Source organism: Scatophagus argus, chromosome 12 (genome assembly GCF_020382885.2).
Source record: "Scatophagus argus isolate fScaArg1 chromosome 12, fScaArg1.pri, whole genome shotgun sequence".
NCBI classification, from domain to species: Eukaryota; Metazoa; Chordata; class Actinopteri; family Scatophagidae; genus Scatophagus; species Scatophagus argus.
This window is the reverse complement of record NC_058504.1, coordinates 20,447,963-20,472,219: the sequence shown is the minus strand read 5'-3', so window position 1 is coordinate 20,472,219 and position 24,257 is coordinate 20,447,963. Positions and strand designations below refer to the sequence as shown.

Here is a 24,257-nt window from a genome sequence, read left to right as displayed (position 1 = left end):
TATTCTAACCACAAAAAATATTGCCCCATTAATTTTATTTGGAGAACAGCCTAAAACACTCATAAAAATTCAGTTCTATTCATGAATACTACCAGGGATTATCTTTATTCCACTGCTGTGGTAATACAATGTTAACAGAACAAAAGATTTTAATTAGTTCCACTGCAAGAGCTAAATTATACACACAATTTCTTCTCAAAAGCAAGGGAAAAGCAGCAAAAAGGAGATATTAATTAAGTCATCTGACTGAATCAGTCAGATAGATTTATCAAGTTTAACACAACATGAATAGAATAAACAAGAATAAAAGAGTCTCCTTCCTCTGCGTGTTAGTTACAGATCACAGTAAGCCTGCTGTCCATTGATCAGAAAGTCTGATGAGTCTAACAGGTCTCAACCACCTTTGAGTCTTATAGTCCAACTGACAACATAAGAGGTCAACTGGCATAGTGAAAACAGATAATCTTTGTGACTTTTTTTTTAATTAACAGCTCCTAGTATCAGCTGTTGGCTGTTTACTGCTCTGGAGCGTCTGAGGAAATCAACACGGAGCCCTGCATACATCAAGGAAATACCCTAATTAATACACACAACTCGCAGAACCTCAATGAACACCAACAGGAATGGGGAAAACCCCTCTGAGTAATTCACATTGTATAAAGTACTAGAAAGCTCCACTGTAATTAGCTATAGTGTAACTGAAGCAACCCACTTTTCTCTATGGAGATGACCCTGAAATGTAAAATACATCAGAGACCCCCTACTGACATTCTGAAAGGCAACGAATAAAACATAAACAAGTCGAACAGTCAGTACAGCAACAGCTTTTATGGTTTACTTGCTGTACTGTATCTAGTGTAAAAGCTGAAAAGATCAGTCGATTGACACGTAATTAAACTGCTACTTTAACACTTGAAAGTCGATTATCGATTTTAGTCACTTCTCAAACAAAAACGAATAACTGTTGCCAGCATCTTTAATGTCAGTATTTTCGGGTTCTCTTGTTTACACAGCAGGACTTTCTTCATTGTTTTATAGACAAAATTAAGACTGATTACCTGAGAAAACTGCACAATAATCCATAATTAAACTGATCATTTTGTAAAGCCATGTGCATGCATTCTGCATCAACACTCTGGTTTCTGGGGCATAGTTAGAATGTGAGTCTGGTGCCTAAAATGTGGACACATGGTTTAACCAAATGTCAAGCAAATATTACTGTTTGCATTTTATTTCAACAGGCGTTTAACATATTATTTTAAATATATATATGTATATATATATATATATATATATGTAATACATAGTCTTTTCGATTGAAACCCATCATATCTGACTTGAGTGCCAGAGGAGTGAATTATGAATTTAATCACACAGCGCAAACTGGTTCACAGAGTCTATAGATGTGAATATTTTATGGCAAAATGTTTTATTTACAGATACATATTTGACACTCAGCAGGGAGACCACTCTGAGTTGCTTCCAACTCCTCTTCTGGCTGTGGAAGATCATCAATATTACATTTTTACACCTAAAAGTCAAACGTGGCTGATTTAACTGGGCTGCTTCATTCATCATATGATATCAGAGGTAATTCTCAACATCTAGAGTCAGTTTACAGTTTTTTAATATACTGTATGATTTTAGAAATGGATAAGGGACAAAAATTTGAACTTTATTTATGTATGGTCATTTTAAATGTTTCTTCTGGACAGTAAAAACTTTTAATCCAGCTTTGATAAGATCCAGTGAATAAAGGCCATCCCAAAAAGAGAAACTTTGCTCCAATAAATGCTGATGTGTTTTCTTTTCACCTTTATTTATTCCTTCTATCCATTCAGTGGACTTTGACAGAGAGCAATGCTCGCTTCTTCAGGAACACCCTCATCACATTCACATGTGGAAGCTGCTCAGTGCAACCACTCTGATCTGTCAACCACTGAGCAGCTACACTGGAGATGTTGGGGTTGCCTTGCTTAAGGGCACCTCAGTGGTGGTAATGAGAGAGGGTCAAGTGCTTTTTACCCTCCCGGTCTGACAGAGGGTTAGCGACATCAAACAGACTGTGCAGTCAGGATTTCAGCTCCACTCCTGTCAGCTGTTAAAGGTAAAATGGTGTCTAAAGCAGGGTAACCTGGGTGTCAATCTGCCTCAAAATGCACTTTGGGCTATAAATAACTACACTGCCTCAAATAATTTTTGGAAATCTATTTCAACAGTGGTAAAACTATGAAGTCACACTCTGGTGACAAATGGAATAGATTGGACAGAAATACATCTTGGGAAGTTAATTTGTAAGTAAATGGTTTTGAGCTGTCATCTGCTCTTAAACGTACTCTAAGAAAACACCCGCCGTCACAGCCTCTGAAGCACTCATCTGCATTACAGCTTAATTAAAGAGGGCTGCACTGCTGCCAGAGTTATCACTCTGGAATACTGGAAACTAATTTTTCACTAAAATACTTCTCAATATTGATGATCTGCCCTTTGAGACAGAGCCACAATAACACCGAAGTTTGAAGATGCTGTGATACTGGACTGATTTGGCAGAAGGTGTGGAAAGATATATGAAGATCTTTCTGGGCTGTTTGTGTGGGTCAGACAATAAGACATATCTTATCACAAAGAGACTTTATGTATCAGCGACATGAGACTGAGAGCCAGACAGTATAACTGTTGTGGCACTGAGGTGTGATGTGACTATACTGTGTCAAAGATTGCCATCATGTTTAATTATCTGGCTGGCTGCACTAACTAAAATGGTGGACTGGAGGGCCCAGTCAGTCACTAACCCCCGCTTGGCCTGCTATTTCCCTCCCCCTTGTCTGGTTGACTTCATTCTGCATGCCTCCAGCTGATTTCCACATTGTTATTATTACAGGGTGGACATTATTGTGTTAGCGTGACGAATCTCTTTGTCTGTTTGTCACTGTAGTGATAAAAGCCTCATCCGATTTCCTTCTGATGACTTTTGGGACCAAGAGAGATTATGGTGTGCTATATCACTCTCATGTAATATAAACCTAAGGACCTTTAACTATGACCATTTATATTTATCACTGAACATCTGTCATCAGACTGTTTTTAGGCTTCAATCCAACTTCAACTTTATTGTGACCCTAAAGGTTTCCTCATACTAGAGAACAGATCACAGTAAGGTATCCATGGCAATGATCAACAACAATCTATAGTTAAAATATGAATGTAATTTTAAATATAAAATATTCTATAACAATATTCTATAATAATAACAAGACCTTCAATTATGGACTGGACTGATGATTCATGTCAATAATAATAATAATAATAATATCTAAACTGGTTTCCACAAACACCTCAAAAGGTCCAAGCTCCTCCCAACAAAACCCCTGCAACTACAAGAACCCTCCCCCCTCCCGGAAACAGTGAGAGATAAAGGGAGGGGAGGGAAGAGGGATAAAGGGAGAAGATAATAAACACTTAATCCTTTCTCTCCACTCATTTAGGTCATCCGCCTGTTGGTCAATAACCTGGTGTCCATTCAGTCTATAAGCATGTGGTCCATTGACCTCTTCGGTCCGATGGCATGCAAGAGACTGGGCCAAGATGGATGCCAGCACAACAGTATTAACGTGCCCTCATTAAGTTTTTCCAATCTCCAATGACACGAGAACACGACAATACATGTACAGAACACCGTTAACCCTAATCGATCTGCAGAGCCTGTAACAGCACAATAGTTTAAAATCTATTAGTGATATGCTCACCATCACCCATGGCATGAAACTGTTGTTGTCCTACCGTATATAGGTCTCTCTGCCCTCCTTTGCTCCGAATTCAGCGCTCTCTCGCAAACAAATGAAGTGAGCTCTGCAGAACTGCAAGCCTAAAATACGTACAATCAGCTGTCACAGGAGGATTAAGCATCGCTCTAATGCTCGAGCCACAACACCCAGTTCTGCCTACATGTGAGCAGATGTGGCGCTCCTTAAATTACACTGTAGACCTAATGACCTAGATTACTGAGTGGAAGCCCAGGGTAGAAGCGCTGGCTGGCTCTCAATCTCTTTACCACCTTTATATGCTGGGGATGAATTTGTGCTACTGCACTAGATGTCCAATACTGAGGGTGGACAAGCTCAAATAGATGCTTCCCTGCATGGTGTACAAAGTATTAGAGTCTCAGCAGGCACATGCTTCATCAGATAGGAGTCAAATTTAAATTCAAATTGTTGGTTTAAATTACCGAGCAAAGCACAACAACAACAACAAGAACAAGAATTCAAGCTACTAAATGTGTCAGAAGCTATGCTGCTACTTTACACAAGTGGTTTTAACTTTGTCTACTTGTCAAAAAAATGGAACACTGCCAGTGCGGGAAGCCTAAGAGACAGCAGGCGCATCCCAGAGTTTCCCCTGACCATGGAGGCGGCTTCTCGCTTTCTTGAGCCTGACGGATCAAGAGATTAAAACCCTTTCGGCAGGGTGTCCGATTAAATGGGCCTGATATGCTCTCTGGGCTTCCCCCTTCCTGGTTACAACTTCGCCAGTCAGTAGCACACAAACTATCAGGCAGACAAGGGGAGATGATTACCTTCAATGAGGAATTACAGTCCACTATATCCACTATGACAATTACTGTTGTTCCAGATGTCAAAAAATACAGCCTTCTACTGCCTTAAGTGTGATGGTGGCTGTGCAACACATCAGTAAATCTTCAAACATTATGTTTGTTGACATGGTTATCATATTACTGCCAGTTGCTGTCAAGATTATAAGGGGTATGAGTGAGAGAATGTCAAACAAAAAAAGAAAAACATGTTATATTAATGGTACAGAGGAGGGCATCAGCATCTATCCCACAGTTACAATCCGATTTATTATCAAAGCCCAGAAAGGCTTCCATAAAATTCCATAAAATTATCAAAGATAAGGAGGCTGCATCCACGGCCAAGGTATTACTATAAGATAAAACCATAAACGTTTACCACAACCCAACAAATCACCATGAACTAGACAGTGATGGTGTAAGCCAGCATGTGTCTTGTTGCAGTGAATATAAAACGCAGCTTTAAGAATGGAAATTACAGGTCTCAAGAGGAAAAATAAGCAATTAGAGAATTACACATATAGCAGCCAATGGTCATGAGTTTACTATGGTGATGTCATTACTGTAATAAGATCTGGCGGCTGTTATTGACTTTACCCTTGGTGAGTTTCCTGCTGGGCTAAATGAATATTTACACAAGCTTTCATTTGTATGCTAAAAACACAATAAACAAAAATCAAATGATGGGACAGGGAGGGAAGATAAGACAGAAAAGGTCAACACGCAAACCTAGAGAATGTACTCCCCATCAAAAAAGAATGAATGTAAAAATCAGTGCCAGAATAAGAAACGTTAAAGATGAAGCTGCCCTCCATCCTCTCCTGACGGAAGATTACGGAGCTAACTTCAACATCCTGAATGACAGCCAACTGTAAAATTCTCTGTGTTTTCCATAATTGCCACTTGTGTAATCTTTCTGGCTTGTCTACTTGTTTTGTCTAACTTGAGGTGCATGTGTGCAGGGCTTTCATCATGTTTCGGCTGTGCAAACTATTCTTTCCTGCCAATAACAATTCTTGAATTAGAATGATGTGCTACTTGACAGCAAGTGCTGCTTTGCCTCTCCATGTATAAAATAAGTAGTAACCCTATGATAAAGGACATTATCGTAACTGTGTACTCACTTGACCAACTGCTTTTTGTTTTCAGACTGCTGGAAAATCAGTCAAATCAATGCTTATTTATCTAAATGAGGGTCTTCGTCAAATGACACAGCACACCTTGAATACTACAGATTACACAGTCACACCTTATAAGCAAGTAATGTTAATAGTGGAGATATTAAGGTATATGCAGCATCAACAGTTACACACCAGTACAGTACACCACACTGTGTGTACTGTGGTGTGATAACCTCTAAAATGAATCCACAGGGTGGAGTTGCTTACGTCAACATATGGCAAATTAAAAAAACAAAACAAAACACACTGCATTTACAAGTATGACGATTACAAAATAAAATTTAATCCAAATCTGCTTACAAAAGATGAGTAAATAAGCAATTATATAGCATGTTTTAGAAATTCATTTAACCTCCCCAAAAAAAGCCTCAAAAAAGAAATGGATTTTTAAGGCTCTCCGTACCCTACAAGGCCTCCCTGAGGGCAGCTGCGCAACCTATGAGGAAAGCGGATGGAAGGCCATCAATAATGACACATCTACGGAAATATTACGGCGATTCTTCGTTCAGCATCTGTGCTCTGCGATCCCGGAATCCGGATCCCGTCCATCAGTGTGATTTACAGACCTGCCTCTGTATATGCATGCGTGTGGTCCCAGTGAGCGAGTGATGCCAGCGACGGTGACAGCCGATCAATCCCTTTACCGTTCAAGTGCAGATCAGCTCAGGCCTCGCGGTGTCTGCTGGAGCTGCCGGCTGCTTCCAGCACCAAGGACAGCTCCACCAGCGGCAACTGCACTAAACAAACCGGAGGATCACACTGGAACTTCAGCTGGGGATCATCGGGAGGCAAAAAGAAGAAGGAAAAAAAAAACTCGTGGAAGCACCCTAAAATAGAATCTGTAATCATGTAAAGGGCTGATCCTGTCAATTTCTGCTTTAACGCAACATTTTCTAACGTTATCAACAGCTCCTGGAGGTTATTAGGGCAGCTGCACACATGACATCACCTCCCATCTAAACATCCTGATCTCTTGCTTGTACTCCTTTTTTTCGAATGCGAATGGCACCTCGCGTTGTTAATTTCATGGGCCCTCTTATGGACCTACAAGCAGATACTGTCACCTCAGTGCGTCGTATAACGAGGGCTGAGACGTCGGACATTAGACACACACACATTTGCACCGATGGATGTGTGTGCGCCTTAAACCAAAACTAGCCCTGCGCGTATCGGGCTTCGAAAATCATAGCGTGTCTCTGAATTACATTTGTGATAAAACGGTTTTCTCTTTTAATATTAATTCCGATATTCGTAGAATGTCTCGCACAAGGCCTGTAACACCAATAGTGTCCTTAAAATCCACGTGAACGTGCGCGTGTCTACGCGCGTGAGTGACAGCAAGCACATGGCGGCCGTTTCTAGTACAACACACTGACACATCGGGAGGCTCGACTGGGCGATAATCAGCCTCTGGTCGGCCTGTTCGAGTTTCTGACGCGTCCTTCGCTTGCCCTGCGTTCATTCATCTTGAGGAGGCTCGATAGAAATCCGATGCACATCCATTATAGGGACGGTAATCATATCTAGAGGGTCATAAATGAGGGAGCGAAAGAGAGAGAGAAAAGAAAGATGGAGAGAAAACGCTGCACGTCGATAGGCTACTTACCGGGGTTTTATCTTGCTGGCTCGGGACTCCATTGCTGTCTGATGCTGCTAATGGTTTCATAATGAATTAATGTTCGCCGGGCTAAAATCTACCATCCCGGACCTTCCCTATGCTACTGCATAGACCCCCATCTTCACCCTAGCCTCCTGCCCTCTCCCCTCCCTCGGCTGCGCCGTCTCTCTGGAAGGAGGCGGTGGCTTGACAGTTTTGGGAGTATCCGCTCTTCCTTCGCCTGATGAGACTCTCCAAACCAACACCAGCTTCTGCGTTTATTCCAGCCTCCCGCTGTTTCCCACAGAAATATCTTAAAACCACAGAGGAGGTGGAAAAAAAAAGAGAGAGACAAAAAAATATCTCCTTTAATCCAAGCCGGCTTCTGCTCTCCACGCACTTGACAATCACATCTCCAGCCGAAGAACAGCGGCGCGCCGATAATAAAGCAGAAAACAGGAAAAAAAAGGATGAGAAAAAATGGCTGACAACACTTTCACTCACGTTTGCTCACTCCGCCTTCCCTCTCTATCTCCCTTACTGCCCTCCCTCTCCCGAAAGTAAAGCTACACACACGAAAACACACGCACGCACTAACGCCTTTATGCACCATTACATTATTTGAAGACCGAGACGCCTGCAGCCTCCACCGAGGTACTGTACGTTTAAAGCAGCGGTTTGTTTGCAACGGGAACTGGGGGATGTGTGTATGTGTGTCAGGGGTGGAGGAGGGGAGGGGGAGTTGGTGGAGGAGGCGGAGGAGGTGGCGGTGGGGGGTGTTAGGACCTCCTCCCTGCCAGACAGTGATGCTGTAAGAGCAGCCACTATGGCTTTGCTCCTCTGGAGGGGTTTACAACACCCCCAGTGTTGATAGAGAGATGGAAAGAGGAGAAGGGCAGACGAGAAAATGAAAGTGAAGAAGAGAGAGGAGACTGAGAGATCAAAAGGTAAAGAGCTGATACAGTCAAACCAAAAGGTAGACAGATAGCTGGATGGATGACAGAACCGACTGGAGGGAGGAGAGGAGCACAGTGGGAGTAATGCCATTATCACACTCACTTCAGCACAAGATCCCGGCTGGTGCCGGTTGGTATAGTAACGGAATGAAGGAAAGCCATTTCCTGGGCGGGGAGAAAGAAATGGAGAGAGCAGCACTTCCTCTGGAGAGAGTAATTAAAAGAGGTAGAAATACAGAAAAAGAGTAGCACAGCTTCTTGAGTAGAGGAATAAAGCAGGGAGATGGAGCTGGAAGACTGAGGAGAAAAACAATGTGTTCAATATGGGCAACAAGAGCAACAAAATGCAGACACTGGCAGCAATGATGTCACTGTGTCACTGTCACTCAGCTGGAATAGCCATGGCAACTGGGTGAGCGCACGAAGCTCATCCACCCAGCCATCCAACCCCCTACACACCCTCCAGGGCTTTCAGTTGCTGTGGTGATGGAAGCAGCGAGACGAAATGGAGGAGGGAGGGGAGACGAGAGCGTGTGTAGAAGAGGACAGACAGAAAAAGTGGCAGCAGACAGCCACTTCACCTTCACTCAGCTGTACTACAATGAGCAGCAGCGTCACCAACAAATAAACAGCACACATCTCTGCTTTGTGAGAGCAAGACAGGAAACGTGTTTATTTTGAGTGTGTGTTCATAGACAATGTGGATGGATACATAAAAGGTCCCATATATGAAGGTTTGCTGACAGAGATGTGAGGACGGCCCTCAAAATGACAAAAACACTGGGAACAATGGGGCTTTAAAGGGCAACCAAGACAACAAAAAACCAGACCAGCTCCAGTCCGTACCCACATCACAATATCATCAGGAATTCAGTTAACACCCCAAGACCCAAAGGACTTAATATCACCACAGCTGTCAGAATTAACACTTTATCTACAACGATGAAGCGGCACATCACCAAAAAGTGTCACACCTCTAAAGCTAGATATGATTTTCTTTTTGTTTACTTGTCATTTTGTTGTCACACAGTGCGTTCTGAAATTTTCAGTGACAATCATTTGCTGCTATCTTGTCTCATTAATGTTATTTTCAGGTTTTGGAAAAAAAAAAAAAAAAGAAAGACAAAGTAAGTCAGTTCTTAGAACGACACTGTGCATATGAGGAGATATGAACAACTGAACCGCCCTCTTAGCAGTGGTATCTACCCAGTCAGTCCATCAGTCACTGTACTGACAGGAAATTTAACCATTGCTTTGATTAAAATGGCATGAGTTGTTGAGCAAATGCCAAAATATTTACTTTGCCTGCAGCTTCACAAATTTGGGGGTTTGCTGTTTTTCTGAATTTTATTTAAGTGTATGCTATGTATTTTTGGATTTAGGGCTGTTGGTTGGACTCAACAAGAGATGTGATGTCACCTGGGATTCAGAGATTTTTTTAACCATTTCAAAACAGCTTTTTTTTTTAACCATTTAACAGCTCAAAAATCAGCTTAATAATTAGCTGCAGCTCCACATAGTCTAGACTACTACAAAAGAATTATGATGCTAAAGCAGAGCTTCATACTTGAACACAGACTGAGCACAAAATGTGTCACCATATGCAGATCTACAAATATAAAAATAGTTTCTAATGAAACCAGTGAAACATCTGACAGACAGACCTTTTTTTTTCTTCCCTGTTTTGTTATGGTCTATAAAGAGCCTGGTTGCTCTACGTCAGACAAATCCTGGAAAGCAGGGTACTGTACTATTAGCTGGTCTACCAGCTGCTCCAGTCTAAGTAATGCGGGGGTGTGGGTGGGGGGACGGGAGACCTGGTATGACATCACCTCTCTTGCCCCTAGCCATGATGTAATGTATCACAACAACAAAAAAAAAAGCTCAGGTGGTTTGCTGTGAAGCCTGATCATTAATGTCTCTAACAATCGCCAGGGGGGTGGGGGATGGAGAGGACCAGGGCATCATTACATCACCGCGGCAACGGGGTCGCGTCTAGGGAATATCAGACCTTCTTGCCCAACCCCCTTCATTTAAAGCTTTCTAGGAACAAACAAGCCAATTAATCTTTTTTAGTGACTAATCACAAGCTAAATGCAAAGGGAGAGAGGCAGGGGAGTATCGATCTCGGAGGATTGCGACAGTGACGTGAGGAAAAGCCCTCGAGAATAACAATAATGCACTCGTGCTCAATTGCAGCATGTGCTAAATGCATGGGGTGGGGGGCTCATGTGCCGTTTGTAAACAGTGAGTGAACTCCGCATGGCTGCAACTGTTCCATGCATTTGTAGGATAGGCCATGTGATGGTGTTTGCTGATGCATAGCATGAGGGCCATAAAAACCTCATTACAGTGCTGGAAGACATACCAGTACACAAACACATGACAGACACACGCACACACACATAAAGGCAAGTATTTCAAGAGTGAGAACAGAAACAACATGGTGACGTCCAAACTTTCACTCCTGCAGCAGTATTACATTTCAAGCATTTTGCTGATGATTTTTCCAAATTTGACTTACAAAGCTTACAACCAGCAGAGCCAGATGACGTTTTACTGCATTATAACCATACACACAGCTGACATAAAATCAGTCTTTCAGCACGGTAAAAGCATGAGAATGATCATTTCCTTAATTACATTTACAGCCGAGCACATAGACAGAACCTCCAAAAAACATAAACAAACCAACAAACTTGGTCACATACAGAGTGCATGTTTAAGACTCAGTTCCGCCATTCAGTATTTCACCTCCTTGCACAAAATTCTGTGATAACTTCAAAGATGTTGAGTCTTTAAAAAACTGGACACAAATATAAAGTTGCATTTTATTGATAAGCTAAAGACTTTCAAAAACAGCTGGGGACTGTAATTCTCCATGGATGTAGCAGGCACAAGTTTACAAGAGTCAACTGTGCATTTGCTGAGGACTATTTTCAGCTGTGGATTAACTCATTTGGTGCACCAGTGGATGTTTACAACAGCAGCATGGCATGTTTTGAAGTGCTGATCAAGTAGCCAGGATCTTGACAAGCAAAATAAATCATCACCAGACAAAGAAGCTTCAGTTCTCACTTTGCAGTTTTTCAGTATTCTGCTCAGAAAGACTTCAACAGGATATGTGACTTCTCATGGACACACACTGGATCAAACTCAACATACTCTGATTTATTGATCTGCGTCTATCCTTGTTCACAGAATTTGCTTGTAAGCCAACACAGCGTCTCATGTAGAGAAAACAGAGCCCTCCTGACTGCCAGCCTTCTGCATTCATCCTTGACATTGGTCCCATCACGATGGCTCTAAATAGCATTGTTAGAACGAGAAAGATGATCTAATAAAGAGACTACATTTTCATAGCTGCTACGGCCCAAGGGATTATTTCATTTATCAAAATGTTGTCACCTGCGTGGTGCTTTGAAAATAATTTGGCACAAAGCAGGCAGTCAGGCATGTTTAAAAGATTACACTGGGTGGTTCACAGGGGCAAAACATCTGTCGTGCCCCTGCATTTGCTACAAGCCGCATAAATCAAAAAAAGCGAATGAAAAGAGCTGCTCTTGGAGAATAAGTGGCAAAGTAAGATTGTTGGGAAGTGAGTGTAAAGTTGATAAGTAGCTAGAGGTTTCCGGATCAGGTTACAGACTAACTCTACAAGGTCATGAACTGGAAGTCTTTAACTTTTCAATGGCAGCAAGTGAGGGGGTGGAATGAAGTGGTGCAGGTGAGTCAGTAACCTACAGGAAGCATGCTTCACCTCTTTTGCTTCTTTCTCAATGCTCCAGTTTTTCTCCAGGAGCCTTTAACCGTAAAAGGTCAAATGCATGTGTTAAGCTAAACATCCAAAGACATGAACACAAGTCCACAGTGATGCTATCTGTGAGCACTCTGAGCTAAAAGTTGACATGTTGATGTTTAGTGGGTAGAGTGTGTATTACCACAATTAAGAAAAAGAAAAAAAAATGTAAAGAAATATCCATCCATTGATAGAGAAAGACTCACACAAGGAATTCAACATTGCTGTTGAGATATTTCAGTCTGAACCATGAAGGATGACATCCATCACACAAAAGCAGTTTCCCTCAAATAGCAGCCCTGATAAACCAAGCAAAGAAGACAAAGAGTTCTTCTATACAAAACAGCTTCAGCGATGATCACAGAAAATGTGTAAAAGGGAGTGAAATATTGCCTTGACGAGATGGAAAGTCATTATGTCAGGATTTAAAACTCCTTTTATAGTGTGATTTGTTGGAAGGCGTATCAAGTCAGATGCAAATGGATCTCTGGGCGAACAATAATTGCTCATACAGAAGCTGATGTGTTAATTGATATCACCCTTTAGATTTTAATAGTTTATCACACTGTAGAACTTCACGGAGGAGGGTATTACACCTAGCCAGTTTTTTCTTTCCATTTCACTGCTTGATATGCTCATTGCCAATATCAATTACTAACTGATACAGATGTGAAGATTTACTCAAATCTCCTTTAAAAACACCAAACCACTATGATCCCAGTCTGTCATCATGCTGTTATCGTCTGTCTTTCTCAATATTAAGATACGCTCAGGGGACTGTGCACTCAAAATGCAACACAACGTTTCTACAAATTTTATTTTTAGACTCGCACAAAACAAATTTTAACTCTTATTTAACCAGACAAGCAGAATCAGCATAGTTATTAATATCTCAAGTATCTGCTGCACCGAGCATTGTCTAACACCGGCTCAACACTGAACAGATCAAACAGTTCTGCTATGAATTGTTTAGAGAGGTTTTGATCAAATTCAAGTGACACAAAAAACAACAAAAACAGCATTACTTTGTTATCCTTGCCATGCAGGCTCATTACCAATAAAATAAATGTCATCTGTCAAGCCTTTTGAAAATATTCAGCTTTCAAAAAGGTCTTTGAATGTCAAGACTGACATGAAAAGCACATCAAATGTCAGTAAGCGTGTTCTGCAACACTGGTTGAGAAATGAAGCACAGCCGGGTTGTAAATGAGTTACTCATTTTTCTCGGTTGCAGAAGGCACAGTTTCAGCTGTATTATGGAGTATGAGTACTGACAAAAATATCTGTTCTATTTCCATCAAAACCTAATGTCTGATTTTTGGCTATTAATGACTGTAAACAAGGACTCTGCGCTGGGTCAAAGAATTTTTGTCCTCTTTTCACCAGTAATCATAACCAATAACCATGACCATTTGTGACATTTTGTGTCTTTACTGATTTCAGAATTAAGTAAAAGCTATGCAGCTGAAGTAATTAGTTGATTAATTGTTCAGTCAAAGGACACAAAATTTATCAGGAAGGATTTTTTTTTTTTATTTAATTGTTCAAGTCACCTCTTGACCAAAAATGCCAATTATTCACTGATGCAAAGCTTCTTAAACCACAGTAAATTGGATACCTTTGGGATTTGGACAGTTGGTCAAATAAAACAAGCAATTTGAATATGTCAGCCGTTTTTTTGTTGTTTTTTTTTTTAAATTGTGATGGGCCTTTCTATTTTACGGACGAAATGACTGATCGATTATTTTGACAGAATAATCGATAATGAAACAATTGTTAGCTGCAGGCTTAAAAAGCTCCTCTAAATACTTCTGAATACCCAAAAAGAAGGCAATGCAGGAGGCAGGAATGTGGAAAAACAAAGTGTACAATGAACTGTTTCTTCTTTCACCACTGCAGCTCCTACACAATGTGTATTCAAAACTGAGGCTTTTGTAACTCTGCACAGCTGAAGCAGAGCAGGTTGTCACAAAGGACGGCTCTAAAAATAGGAGCTCGGCTTTTTCTGCAGCCGAGAGTGGCAGGTTTGTTCTCCTTGCTCTCGCATTTCTCACCAGGCCTGACTGCTCAACACCTTGAGCTCTGATCTTTTCAACCTCTTTCTTGCAATCCAATTTTGCGTGGACTCTACAGGACTCCCTGATGAAATACTAAGATGTGATACTGGTTTCAGATGTATCTTGGAATGGTGACACGCTTAGATGTTTTATAGTTTAAGTTCCCGTTGCACATGTGGTAGTTTCATTTCTAAAGACCTGTGTTATGCACAGATGTATGTCTTTCAGCACCATCATAATCAACATTCACAGCACCATGAATGGATCATCTCAACAGCGAGGCAAGACCCAACAGAACCACACCCACACAGCAGGGATAATAATAATCCACAGAGCCTAAAGACAGTCAATGCCATTATCAAGCACATCAGCAGAGAGGCACAGTGTTTGAGATCAACCAGCTAAATTGTTGCCATTATCTCACTTTACAGGCCCATAAGCTCTACCAAAGTGTTTATCATTTCTGTCATCGCCCGGCAACGTGATGTAGTCTATTCTCAACCAAGCATGCTTATTTTTCAGATCAAATATAGGATAATAAGCATGGAAGCAGAAGACGGAGCATTTTTTTTGTTATCAGGGCTGTTTTATAAGAATTCAAATCATGTTGCTGTTGATGTATGTTGTAGCAGTACAACTGGAGTGTCATGCAGGTTTCCCTCTTCGTTTTTTTATCAGTCTCCATGTCAGCAAATGGAAGGTGTTTATTAAGGAAGTCTACCAAGGGCTACAGATACGTCAAATGGGGAAAGGATGCAGATAAAACCCTGCAGCAGAAACACAAACACAGAAAATGTAGAAAAGCAGAACACGCAGAAACACACACACACACACATAATGAACACAACAAACAACATCGTTAATAGATACAGTACCTGAGGTTTATTGCATTCCTGGCAGCCAGGTTAAAGGAGAGAGCCATGAAAAGAAGCAGAGGAGATGAAAGTTATCAAACATGCCACTTGCCAGTTAAGGATGTGAGAAATAGTGGGTTAAAGCTGCAGTGACATGTTAAAATGCAGCATTTGGCACCAGGCTGAGAAAAAATTTCCATGTTAGACAGAGACTGAATCCAGCTGCATGTGACTGCATCCCAAAACCGTATTTAAAGTTCCTTGTATGGGTCTCTTTCACCAAGTGAGAGAGAAAGCTTTAAAGGTTGATACTTGCTGCCTTTCCCGTGGTATTAAATTCTATGGAAGCAAGTGATTTTCTATACTTAGGCAGACAACTCCACTACATTCAGTGTCAAAGGTGTGTTTAAGTAATGGAAACAAATATCAATTTGCTGGCCAAATCTTTTTCATTGTTCTGAGAGTCTGCAGGTTAATCAAATTTCAAGGTGAAAATTCAACTTTCTCAGTGCTCTTAGCCAAGGTACGTAGGTAGGGTACACACACATTATTACTCTAGCATGCACACACACTTTTCCATTCAGCATGCCTGCAAATTACTGAACAGAGGACTTCTGACCCTCCTTATCACCACTGAGGAACATTTTTGAACTCTAAACAGACAATAAGACTCCAATTATAAGCTGTTCTATGTGTAGTGATCTTAAAAATCACTTTATCTTTTTCCAAATTAACTTTGAAACCTTTTGTACAATTACTTCAAACATAGGACCACAGTGGAGAGGGCTTTCAGCCATGATCTCTTGTTAGCAGTTCTCAAATTTGAGAGCCTTTTTTTTTGCAGAGGATACTACTTGCATTCTGTCTCTGATTATAATTCCAGCAACATATTACTTGCAATTTAGTTGAATTATTTAGTAGGCATGGAACAATTAAAAGATGAATAGATTAGTTGTTAGTCAGAAAATGAACTGCCAACTACTGCAATTAATTAAACACAACACAACAAAGGATTTGCCTCTTTTATCTGTTATATATAACTGTAAATAAAATATCTCTGGGCTATGAGCAATTTGCAGAAATCACTTTGGAGATTTTTCACAATTATCTTAAACAATATAGGGCAAATTGAGAAACTGAAAAAATAATAGACTGATCAGTTATTAATGAAAACATTCATTGCAGTCGAAACTGTAATTACTGTTGGTGGTCTATGGTGTATCAAACTAATAATAGACAAAAACATGTTACAACATGAAAACAATCACATGAACTCATGTTTGTTTGCTTTGCTTCAAATCAATCAGTGAGAGCAAAAATGAGTTCAAAGTCAAGAAAATACATGAGTCAATCAATCAAAGACACTACTCTTTGCACTTCAACTGCTTATGCTAATGCTAGCCTCACAGGCAAGAAGAGTTATCTCAGCAAAACATTTTCTTATTGGAAAAATAGCTAGACGTTTTGGGAAATAAAGTCAATGAAATAAACTGAGACTGCTTTCTCACTCAAAGTTTACTGAGAAGATCAATACCACTCCCAAGTCTGTATGGTAAATATTAAGCTGAAACAAGTAATTGGTTGGCTAGTGCAGCAAAAAGACTGGAAACGGAGGCAACAGCTAGACTGGATTTGTAAAACCACTAATTTTTGCCTTTACACTGATTTTATTAGTGATTAAACAAAAAAAGATATATCATAATTAGTGAGTTTTAGAGATACTGGTTATTGCTGTATTGAACCATGTTAGGCTGCACGGTGGTGCAGTGGTTAGCACTGTAGCCTCATAGCAAGAGGGTTCCAGGTTCGAATCCCAGTCTGTGCCTGTGTGGGTTTTCTCCGGGTGCTCCGGCTTCCTCCCACAACACCAAAAACATGCACATTAGGTTAATTGGCTACTCTAAATTGCCCCTGTTTGTCTTTGTGTGTTGGCCCTGCGATTGACTGGCGACCAGTCCAGGGTGAACCCCGCCTCTCGCCCGTAGTAAGCTGGGATAGGCTCCAGCTCCCCCACGACCCTGACGGATAAGCGGTATAGAAAATGGATGAAGAGAAAATGTAGGGAGAAATGCACATTTCAGCTCTTGTGCACTGAAAGTACATTCTCTTAATGTTAATCTTTATATTATAGTTTTACTCTGTCGTCTCAAAGAAATCTAATACAAATGTAGCCACTAAACACAAGAGCTCTCAAACATAAATAACTGTCACAGAAAATGATGAGAGAATCATTCTTATCTGCAGCAACTCCATACATATCTTAAAGCAATTAAAAAGTATTTCAGGAGATGAGTGAGCAATGTCACTGTCAAGGACACCCCAACCGAGCACACAATTGCTGATGGACACTTTGGCAGTTGCAGGGATTAAACCTGTGACCTTCTGATTACAGGGCGGCCTCACTAACCACTAGGCCGCCTGGGTTGAGGAAAAGAGTAAAAGGAGTATTGATTGTCTGACTCCTGCTGCTTGCATAATTATAGAACAGCTGTTTGGGGCCTTGGATGCCCATGGAAGCCACTGAGTAAACCCAGAGGAGGACTATTACTCATCTGCTCAGAGTTTGAGGTGTCTGAGGAGGTGAGCAAGAAAAGAGTTTAAAAGAAAGCAGAGTAGAGGAGAGGGGGGAAAGAGGACAAAGGGGAAAGAAGATAATAGAAATTCTAATCTGTTTTGAATAAAATCACAGGTGTAGCATTTAGTAAACATGAGGCCTTGATAGCAGCCACACATTTCATTTCAAACTGAGTGACAGACAGAATCTGCACAAAGACATTAAGTGAGTGGCTGAGTGAGAGATCAGGGAGAAAATCTGTGTGTGCATAAGTGTGTATATCCATGGCAGGTCGACAGCACAAATGGCTGTTGATATTAGAGGAAGAGATAGAGTGTGTGAGATAAAGTGCAAAATGGAGAGCAAGTGAGAAATGGAGATTATGAGCCTTTGCAAAGGAGAGTATAGAAAAGATTAAATGTGAGTGCGAGTGTGTGTGTGTGTGTGTATGTGTACAACAGAGAATGAGTGATGCTAGAAATAAATGATGTCCACTCTGAACACAGCACCTGAGAGTTAAGCAACTGCTCTGAACACACGATACATGTGACAAATCTCAAATACTCATTCACTGCCCTAATTTATCCTATAAAAACACATTTTCATATGTCTCTCTCAATCCTTATGGTGCTTAAAATCCGTAATCTTTGATTGAATGGTGGAAAACCACAAATTATTTTAAGGCAATTTAAATGGGAGCAAAAGGTACACACCGCAAGTAAAATGTGATAATATTATTTCACATGATGACAAACTAAAATAAATAAGAGCACAATGTCCTTGGATCATGGTAATCAGAGCGATATGGTTAAAAAATTCTTCCATCATACCTTAAATCAAAAGCTTTTAACGTTTCTGACAAGCATAGTTGAAGCGAAGCCAAAACTGCCATCTTTCACCTTGGAAATATTGCAAAGGTCAGTCCTCTGAGCAAGAAAGAAGCCTGCATCACTGTAATGAACGAGAATCTGAGCCAAATCAAGCCAACAGGCAAAAAGCTCAGGTACAACTTATTCACAGTTCTACGCACTAACCCAAGTTTCATCGCTGCAAAAATCCAACACAAGTTGGGTGTTGTGCTCATTGAATTTCTCAGTTGCAAAAGCAATCGAGTAAATGACAGGGCATCAGGCAGAATTGAGATTGGGGATATCTTCTGTAACAACACTGAATGAGATCAACAGTGTTATACAAGTTTTGAGTCAAATTCTTCAATTGCTAATTCTTAAATCCACACCCTTAAGATTTTCTGGTGACTTGCTGTTAACCATCTCAAGGCCTACAACAAAAGTAGTGTTGAGGCAAGCTTCTGCAGGCTCGGTATCAGCCTGGCAAGAGTCCAGTGACTTAAGGCCATATGAGGCTATTAGCAGAGCCAAAAGGCCAAAAAAACCCAATATAATTTCCACTGCTCTCCTTAATGTCTCTCTGAGTCTCTTATTATTTTCTTTAATTGTGAAGCACACTGCATTGAATTCAATGAAAAACTGTAACATAAATCAAAACAAATAGACTAACTGATTGTAAACTTAATCAGTCTAATGTATCGAAAATGATCTCTCTCACCTACGTTCTCTATGCCATAGTAACTTTTCAACCTCATCCAAATGAAGCCATTAAGGCCAGACTCTGTAGTTACGTGTTCAAGAAAGAACTTGCGTTATGTTTATGCCTTAGAGCCCAATAATCCTCACTTCACACAGATAATGGCTCTGATTCAGATCATTGTGGCGTGTGTGTGTATGTGTGTGTCAGCACTCCCAGTGGGAGTTCCACTTCTGGGTTAGCATTATATTTTTATTTCAGATATGAAGCTACGATGACTGAGCGTGTTCGCATTGCTCAGGGCCAACAGCTGTTCACAGACACTACACTCACTGGGGGGGTCGAACTTGTGACCCCAGATTTAGAGAACAATCTCTTGCTAACAACGAACGCCATTCTGCTACTGGCACAGCATTGGCTATTTCACGATACAATACTGAGGATGGTGGCTGGCACTGGTGTGTCACGCTGTCATGCTCAGCAAAGCAGAGCTTAGACCTGACGTTCTTAACCAAGTTTTGATCTGAAATAACTGAGTCTTCAAATAACCAATCACTTAAACTGTTTCGTTATTGATGTTAGTGTTTGAGAGGAGAAATCAAATTTTCTAAATAACGAATTGCATTTTTGAAATCAAAGACTTCAAATGCGGCATTTGTGGGAAGCACATTTGCTCAAGTATAATTTTGAAATAATTTTAGAAAAAGTGTTGTATCATTAGAGAATAAACTACCAACTGTATGGTCAAAATTAACTACCAGCAAAAACATTAAAATGCTGCTTACACATGAATGCATCAGTAGGTTTTACTTTGGATACTTTAAAGTATATTCTGCTGATAATGCTTTGTTACTAAAGTCCACTTGTAATGGAGTATTTTTTAGATTGTGGTAATACTAGTTATACCTTTTACACTACTTTTATTCTTCAGACAAGGAAAGGTGCTGTCATCTGCTAGCACTATCTTGTCTGTAGCATGTATTAAGGCAAGGCAGTGTTTGAAGCATGGCTAAAATAAAATATGAGCTCAAGCAACTGGTTTATTGATGAATCAACAGAAATTAAACAGGTTTTATAATTGATTAATATGTCAAGTCACTTATATCGAGCAAATGCCAAAAATTTGTCTACAGTATTCCTCATACTGGAGGAGCTTTGAAAGCTTCAGATCCTCTCTGATGTTTCTGTACCTGGCCTCACATTTGCCTTCATAGGGAAGACTAAACTGAGTAAAAACCCTGCCTGAGGGAGAGATTTCTCGTCTTCAATCCTAAGTTTCTCCTCTGTGCATTTTCACCCCCCAAATACATGTCAGGATAGGAGGGAGGGAAAATCTAAACGGTGCATTGCATTCTAAATGCTGGAGATTAGCTTGCTATGTCAGCTTAGCATCCGGCGAGATTCAGCTTCTCTGTCACTCGGCTCCCCCTCTAGCCTTGTTGTCATCAGCATCAGCAGCAGCAGTGGCGGCAGCAGCATCAGAGGCAGCAGCAGCGTACTCTACTCGAGCAAAGTTAGCTCCCTTCTCTACTGTACTTCTAAGTGCACTTGAGCAGAGTCCATTTGGGACTGCTGGTTGCCATGGCACCGGCTCTATCCTTCCCACAGGAACAGTATTAGAGCGAGGAGAGTGGAGTGTGTGACGGAAGATGTCGGGCCATGAGAAAGTTCAGTGCAGTCTTTTGAAAGTAAAACATAATGAGTCTAAATTTAGGAAAGAGGGTGGGGATGGAGGCAGGAGGAAGGAGGATGAAGTTTGCTGCATTTTCCCATTTTTAGCGTGACTGTTTCATAGTGTTTCATAGAAGAACTGGGTACACTGACAGAACCCCCAAGGGAGAGTCAGGAATGAAGGGAATGCAGTGAAATTGCGCAGAACAGGAAAAAGTGTATGTAACTACTGCATGCCGGGTTATTTGCATCCTCACTGTGAACATGCTTTGCTTTCTATTCCCAGGGAAAGACGGCACAGAGGGGAGAAAGCCCGGTGCAACGGGCAACAAACTCGTTCTTCGCTGAGGTCGAATCCCTTCACATGGTTGGGGTCAATACAAATACGGCACCGTGATTGGATTAGGTTTTACATTGTCAAAACACGTCTGCTTTCATTTCTCATGGTCAACATCATCAAAACCATCTTCCAAAACAAAATAATAATAAAAAGCTATTAAATCACAATATACTGTCTCATTGTCAACTGCCACCCTCTTCTTAATCTTATGTTAAAAACTGCTAATATCTAATTTTTTCAAGTTTCATTTAAATGCTTTCCTGTCAATTTGTCAGGGGCATTTTGAGGGCTTGCTGACTTGTGACCCCTCATCACAGACCAGTACCTAAGACTGACTGAAATTGATTTTCCTTTCACAGCCCATTTCATTTTAATTACATAAGAGGCCAGAGAATGTAAAGCCGGACACTTCTGTAAAAGACACAGGAAATACTCGAAAAATGTCCTGACACTGACAGGGTTTTATGTAGCAGAGTTCTGCTTTTCATTATTCTATACAAGAAAAACCCAGCTCCAAAAACAAAACAAAAGTAAAAACTTCCTTTTTCTCAGCCTTCTCTTCATTGATTATCAAACATTTGAGAAAAGTTTCATTCTTCGGGGTAAACTTCACCTGTTACAACCAGGGAACAATAGGACTACATGCAGCTTTAATGTGCTTTGGAAGATGCTGGCATTTTGATCATCCTCATAAACAAACAGGCTTTCAGGGAAACAGGTATAGCACAGAGAAACTCCAGGAATAACGACGGTCAACAAACTACAAGACATTTATTAAACACAGGGTAGACTGACACACAAAAGCCAGCAGCAGCTACAAACACATGTAGCAACTCGAGCAAGGAGGGGCAAAACAACAGTTAAACACTACAGGGAGGAAAAGCCGGTGCACAGATTAGCAAAACAAGCTCGAAGCACACCCTATGAGGACAAGTCTGCTTTTCCCAGGACACAAGACATCATACCACAACAATCAACAACCAAGGGTCAGATTAAGGCGACCAAACACAAAGTTAGTTGAACAGGGAATACAAATTCTCAGCTACAACCCAAAGCAAGACTGCACGACAGGTTCTGAAGAAGGAGCACAACACAAAAACAAAGCACAATACGGCAACAGAGCAACACTGAGCCGCCTCAGAGATCCACCGCAGCGAAGGTAAGCACAAAACTGTATCTAAGGCCGCAACTCACCGTGTGGTATCCTCGGGCTATGGGTGGCTTTCCCTGAGGGTAGGGATCCACAGTGTCGATGATAGTCTGCCTCTCCCCTTTCTGGTTGATCTTCCGAAAGCGCCGACGGGACTGTCTGTGTGAGGCTTGTCGCTGAAAGTACTCCTCATTTTCATCCATATAGTCCACCTGGAAATGACAGAGAGGGAGGAAGACAGAGAGAGGGGGGAGTGACTGTCTTCATCTTCATTCACTCCCTTCCAAAACGCACACAAGCTCATCCCAAAAACCCCACCCTCCTAGACTTCAACTCTCATTCCTCCACCTCCTCCCTACCTCCAGCCCCTCTCGCTGTGTAAAAATAGAAGTGTGGGTGGGCTGCACGGTGCACACCTACGTCAATGGGTTCTCACAACACAAAAAGAGAGACAGAGATATAAAGAAAAACAGGGACGAGTGAGAAAACTGGAGGGAGGGAGGAAGACAGAGAGCGATGGAGAGTAGACTGACTGACAGACTATAATAAACAAAGATGGAGTCTGATGGAGTGAAAGACAAGCAGATGAAATAGACGCCCTCTCAATTCTGTCTCTGTTAAACATATTAACCACAATGAAATTACATGCTACAGTGAGATAAAATCCATGTTTCCATTTTTAATGAACTGAAAGGACTGGGAAAAAAAAAACATTTTCCAAGTGGAAACTGGCAGAGGATCCCGCTTCAACATAGCAGGCAGCGAAGTCATATCATACAGTTTTCTCAAGTATTTCTGGTTAAATGCTACTTAAATGGGACCACTCTGTTGCGGCTTTGGGTCACGGTGGAATGACATATTTAGATTCCTTTTTTTCTTCTTTCTTTGGGTCCATTTCTCCTCAACTCTCACTTGCTTCTTTCACTGCAGCCTCACATTTCACAGTGTTCAGCCTTTGGGATTACACCACTAAAATCTCCCTCTGCCGTACCAACTGCTGCCATGACAACGGCAGGGGAGCTGTGTGCGAGGGAGACGTTAAGTGTGATTGTGTGTCTAATTGCAAATCTCAGAGCAATGTGCACATGCAAGTGAGTGTACAGTAAGGGCACGTGAGCGGCTTATTTTTCCTTCTTTTGACGTGTTAATTCTCTTGGCTCATGTTTGTAAGTGCAGGTCCGCATGTGAGCATCTTACCTCAAACTAGAAGTAGGTGGGGTGGGTTAGCCATGTGCATCTATATTCCAGCAGCACAAAACCCTGCTCAGTAATTACAGGGCGCACACGTTTGCACCTATTATAGCAAAAGGGGTAAGGCCAGAAAGTGTCTGCTGCGAGTAGAGCAGGGGGTGTTATTAGTGAGGGGTGTGTGTGTTCAGCTGATACGAGCTCAGAGGGCAGAAGTCCCCACACATACGACACACACTCGTGGAGACATGTCATTTAGACATGTGAAAGGGGACTGCAGCAGGAAAAAAACAGTAGTTATTACACGCTGACAAGACATGGATTATGTTTGATGTCTTCCTTTGAAAGAAGCCAGCAAAAGGGCGAATTTGTCCATGCTAGAAATGGCGGAGAGTGTGTATGCATGTGTGCTTTTAAGGAAGTATGATAGAAACCCATCTTATCAGTGCACAAATGGAAAGGTAGTAAAATCAAAAAAATGTGACGTATTGGCTTCGTTTGCCACAGTGTGCACACTGTTTCTGGCCCAAGTGAGTAAAATATTTGCACAGCTTTGTTCACTGCCCCTCAGCATGCTGTTGCCTGAAACTGGTTAATAAAATATTAACTATGTTAATTATGTTCTTCATGAGTGCCCTGTATGTGTGTTCCTAGTTTAATTCTTTATTTTTCATAGAAATACCTTTCTCTGTCAATATGAATTTCAAGATAAAAGTCTGCAAGAACAGATTTGCTAACATTATGATTACAGGAAATGTATAAACACACCAAGGTACA

General features: G+C 41.1%; 1 protein-coding gene across 15 annotated transcripts in view; it reads right to left on the bottom strand.

The window, feature by feature from the left end:
- The window catches only part of rapgef2b (Rap guanine nucleotide exchange factor 2b), a 97,282-nt gene that overhangs the window by 25,432 nt on the left and 47,593 nt on the right, over window positions 1–24,257 (bottom strand). For 8 of the 15 annotated variants that reach the window (XM_046406937.1, XM_046406939.1, XM_046406946.1 and 5 more), the window contains 2 exons: window positions 22,337–22,504; window positions 15,054–15,071 (listed from right to left, as the gene is read on the bottom strand). In XM_046406937.1, coding sequence (XP_046262893.1) covers window positions 15,054–15,071; window positions 22,337–22,504 — 186 coding nt within the window. Of the gene's footprint in view, window positions 1–7,375; window positions 9,647–15,053; window positions 15,072–22,336; window positions 22,505–24,257 lie in introns of those variants that run through there. The other 7 variants (XM_046406940.1, XM_046406942.1, XM_046406943.1 and 4 more) reach the window with 2 other exon arrangements.